Raw genomic sequence first — 4,482 nt, 5'->3', positions numbered from 1 at the left:
TAAAGCTCTCAGATCTATCAATGACCATCCTCCCTCCCCCCACCATACATACCTTCCCCAGGCAGAGGTAGTGAGGTTAGAGACATGTAGGAAAATACTGCTTACTTGGGAAAAGGCTAGAGCCTACACCAACTTGATACACAAGGTTCAAGATGAGTTTGAAAATAAGGCTACTGAAAGTTTCAAACTCTGGAGTAGACACTCAGCCCTGTATTTCAGAAAAAGCTCTAGAGGAAAGAGTATTAACCTAGAGTATGGAGTTGAGGGAACCTATGAACCAGTTGCCAAAAAATGTTTCAATTATCTTTTTGATATATTTTAAATGACCTTGGAAGAAAGCCCTTTATGTTATATCATGTTACAAAATTATTTTATTTCCCCAACAACAAGCATCATGGGATACCAGTACAAACACACATAACTAGACTAATAGAATTGTAAACAGAGGTTAAAAACAGACCCAGAAGCGGCGCAGCAACAGGAGGGCTGGAGTCGACCCCGCGCCCGCCGTCCGGGGAGCCTGAGCGAGGGCGCAGCCCGCCCAGCCGCAGCTACCTCAGCAGCCCCACGCCTGTGTGCGTGCTTCTCCCTCGGAAGGAGTCGTCCGCTTTTGCGCTGCACAGTCGGGTTTGCAAGTCGGACCCACGGATAATAACTCGTGTTGCTACTCACCTAAGTTGAATACGCACCGTGTGCACTTCAGTTTCCTGCTGGTGCTACTGCACTACAGAAGACAGAGTTCTGAAATCTCACCTATCAAGACATCCAGCCCAAGTCTCAATCTTGCCTTTACAATGTTCCAGAGGCTGAATAAAATGTTTGTGGGTGAAGTGAATACTACTTCCAACCAAGAACCAGAATTTAGTGAGAAAGAAGATGATGAATGGATTCTTGTTGACTTCATAAACACATGTACTGGTTTTTCAGCAGAGGAAGACGATGATGACGACATCGGTGAAGAGTCGCCCACAGAGCACCCATCAGTCTTTTCCTGTTTACCTGCATCTCTTGAGTGCTTGGCTGATACAAGCGATTCCTGCTTCCTTCAGTTTGAGTCCTGTCCAATGGAGGAGAGCTGGTTTATCACCCCTCCCCCATGTTTTACTGCAGGTGGATTAACCACTATCAAGGTAGAAACTAGTCCTATGGAATATCTTCTCATCGAACATCCCAGCATGTCTGTTTATGCTGTGCATAACTCCTGCCCTGGTCTCAGTGAGGCCAACTGTGGGACTGACGAATTTCATAACCCAACTAGTCCCAGGGCCAGGAAAAGCTGCTTATAAGACTCACTGGCACAGAAGTGGGAGCTCAAAATGAAATAGGGCAGCACATTCATTGCTATGTTGCAGCTCTTGCTGCTCATACAACTTTTCTGGAACAACCCAAGAGCTTTCGCCCTTCCCAGTGGATAAAAGAACATAGTGAAAGACAGTCTCTGAACAGAAATAGCCTTCGTCACCAAAATCTTACCAGGGATTGCCACTCTCAGCAAGTCAAGCACAATGGCTGGGTTGTTCATCAGCCCTGCCCGCGTCAGTACAATTACTAAGAATTTCAAGTTTGTTGGTTGGTTTCTCTTGGTTTGTGCAGTGTACGTGGATGTGTGTGTATGTACAAGAAGATGCTGTCTCTTTAAGGCCAACTGATGACCAATCATATAGTTTTATTGGTGTGTTTAGACACTATCTTGAAAACCAGATTTACATGCTGTGTATCACATAATGCCTTGCTCTTCACATTCACTTTTTAAATAAATTTTTTTCAGAATGTTTTTGGAAACATATCAATACATTGACAGTGTTGGGTGTTTGGGGATGTCTTTAAATTTATTAAGGTGTACATGAAAAAGTCAGCATTTTAAAGACATTCTTCCCAAGTATGAGAATAGGCATCTTACAATTTCATTTTGTTTTGTATTACTTAATCTTTTGAGTGAGCAAAAATTTATTCTCAGGGTCAGCCATACGCTTTATTGACCAGTACTTGATAATCTTTTCTGTATATAATGATACATTTTTTCACACTAACATGAGCATTGACAGGTGATAGTTGCCATGGATATAATGGAATTATGGCTTAACTTTCTTTTGAAAGAAAACTTGATATATTTCTGTGTGTATGTTTTTTTTTTTTTTTTTCGTTTTTTTTTTCCAGATTAATCATGCAGTTCACTTTGGAATTCAGGTACATTAAGTTTTGACAGTGCTTTCAGTAATTCTGATGTGACTATATGACAGGGTACAGAGACATCGTGGGACAACAACACTTGTCTCACATGCAGAGGGATTAAGTTAGACCTGTGAAATTTTATTTGGAAAAATATATGTCTATAATTAACCCATTAGTCCCGTCCTTTAAGTTGTTTCAATTCTTTTCTGCCAGCTCTGTCTACACCATCTCGCATCAGCTGTTTAGAAGTACTTGTCCAGGCACTCGAGTGACTTTACATTTATTTGTGCCCAAGGGATAAGAGATAGGCTTTGTATTTCCAGATACAGTGGTAAATCCTCTGCCATGGAGCCTGTCCTGCCAAGTGGCAAGAATAGTCGGGAGCAGGAGGGGACGTTTGGTGACAGCTTTTCATAGTGTCTAAATGAAAAGTGACAGGTTAGTTTCCTTGAGTTCTCCTTCTTTGTTTTACTTGGGCTTTGGACAAATCTTTAACCACTTTGGCCTCTGTTTCTTCCACCAACAGGGGAGTAATAATAATTACCTCCCTCACAGAGTTGTTGTGAGGATTGTATCTTGATTTGAAGTGGGGGTGTGGGCTGTTGAGAACTGAACCCTTTGTGAAATTCCGAGGGCCTCTCTACTGAATCTAGTGGTGGGGGTGGAGGACCTGTGGCAATTTTCCTGCCACAACCGTTTTTCAGTGTTGGTGCTAATGAGACCTTGTTCAATTCACACATGGGCCACTTAATCCAACACAGAGAAAATCTATTTCCTTACCTCTAGTCAGTCACTTTATTTTTTAGTAGTTGTGATGGGTTTTCCTGAGCCATCCACACTCTCACTGACTTCCCCCTGAAATTAAATAAACATATACAATCAAGAGGACATTTTACTGAGAGAGCGGTAGTAACACCTTCATAGTCAAACACCTTAATTTTCTGATTTCTCTACAACCCTAATTAAATAGTACACGTCTACAAAATGTTTTCAAGAAAAAATAGAAAATAGTTATATGAAGTATATATTTTTCAATGACCCTGTAAACAGTTTGATGCAGGGAACAATGGGAGAGTTTTTTGTTTGTTTATTTTCTTTAAGGGAAGAGCTGTGCTCTTTTTTGACTAGACTGGAGTGCTTGGAAGTGTAAGAGGTCAAATAGTGTAGTCAAGATTGGTTAGGTTGTTCTTCCACTGGCTGAGATAAAGTGCCAAGAATGTGTCTGTAGAACAAGAGTCTACAGACTCTTCCCTTCCTCATTCCCCTTAGTTTTGACTACCCGTTTATTTATTTGTTTTCTGATTAGGGACCAAGTCTGTAAAATTTTGTCGAACTGAGCTAGAGGTTATTTTGTTACTATTTGTGTTTACCAGAGTTGGGAGATAGGAGTTTTCATGAAAGTGTGTATGTTTTACACCATGTCAGTTATAGGGCCATACTTCCATAACTTGAAAATAGACCAGCTAAATGTTTTCTGGATGTAAGCCTCTGAATTCATGGGGTTTCTATTCATACATTACATGCAAATTGTTAGTACCTCAAGAGCTATGGAAGTTTAGCCATGAGAATTTGTTTGGCAGAATGAGGAGATTTATATATGAAACTGTAGTGGTCTCTTTTTAGTCCTATTTTTTTCAGATACCGTAAATACATTACATCTCTATTAGTTATTGACTTTCTGTTTGCCTTATCTGGGCCTGGTTTTATATACTTCATACCTGGAAAAATATTGATCTCAGTCATTGGGATTTTTCTCCCAGGTGTGATATCCTGCAATATCATACTGTGGCTTCTGTATCATTATCTAAAGTTTGTTTAAAATTGGCAATGTAAGAATTGAAAATGGTTTACGTAATTCAGTTGAAGTTCTTGGTCATTAGATGTTTTTTTAAGTCATCTATTGTATGCAAAACACAAGGCCAATAATAACACAGAATTATGTTGACCTGTTAAGTATTCTTTGAAACATGGCCAAAATGCATTTTATTATGAGTTGATAATTATTTTTGCTGTTGTAAATATTAGTGGTTTACAATGTACTTTAGTTCATATTCCTTAAAATTCAAGCAGTGAGAAAATAAGACCCCTCTGAATTTAGTAGCAATGACTATCTCTAAACTGATAACATAGAATGTTACTTGGAAAAAGTCTGGAAAACATGGTGTACACAAGCAGTGTTTTGTGAAGGAGCGTCTTAGTTTTTGTAATGCACCATGTTTCTCAAAGTTTGTGTTTTTGTTAATAAAACATTTTATAATGTAAAAAAAAAAAAAAAAAAAAACAGACCCAGGCAGCTCTCTCCAGGACAAA

General features: G+C 39.3%; 1 protein-coding gene across 2 annotated transcripts; it reads left to right on the top strand.

Annotated features, from left to right (window-relative positions):
- Positions 1-794: 794 nt before the first annotated feature.
- LOC119543499 (tumor protein p53-inducible nuclear protein 1-like) lies at positions 795-1,622 on the top strand. Of its 2 annotated transcripts, XM_037848369.1 has the most exons (2): positions 795-1,264; positions 1,303-1,622. In XM_037848369.1, the coding sequence occupies exons 1-2, from the start codon at positions 795-797 to the stop codon at positions 1,550-1,552; spliced, it is 720 nt and encodes a 239-aa protein (XP_037704297.1). In that variant the 3' UTR covers positions 1,553-1,622. The 2 variants fall into 2 exon arrangements, with proteins under 2 accessions (XP_037704297.1, XP_037704290.1); XM_037848362.1 differs by having other exon boundaries at positions 795-1,435.
- The last annotated feature ends 2,860 nt before the right edge of the window (positions 1,623-4,482 follow it).

The sequence above is a fragment of the Choloepus didactylus genome, chromosome 1 (genome assembly GCF_015220235.1).
Source record: "Choloepus didactylus isolate mChoDid1 chromosome 1, mChoDid1.pri, whole genome shotgun sequence".
NCBI classification, from domain to species: Eukaryota; Metazoa; Chordata; class Mammalia; order Pilosa; family Megalonychidae; genus Choloepus; species Choloepus didactylus.
The sequence above is the reverse complement of the archived record's forward strand: the minus strand, read 5'-3'. Positions and strand labels throughout refer to the sequence as shown.

Excerpts from the sequence above, each read along its gene's own strand:
- LOC119543499 (XM_037848369.1), top strand. The coding sequence starts at position 795 with ATGTTCCAGAGGCTGAATAAAATGTTTGTGGGTGAAGTGAATACTACT. Across the intron at positions 1,265-1,302 it reads CATAACCCAACTAGTCCCAG|AGTGGGAGCTCAAAATGAAA; the intron begins GGCCAGGAAAAG and ends CACTGGCACAGA.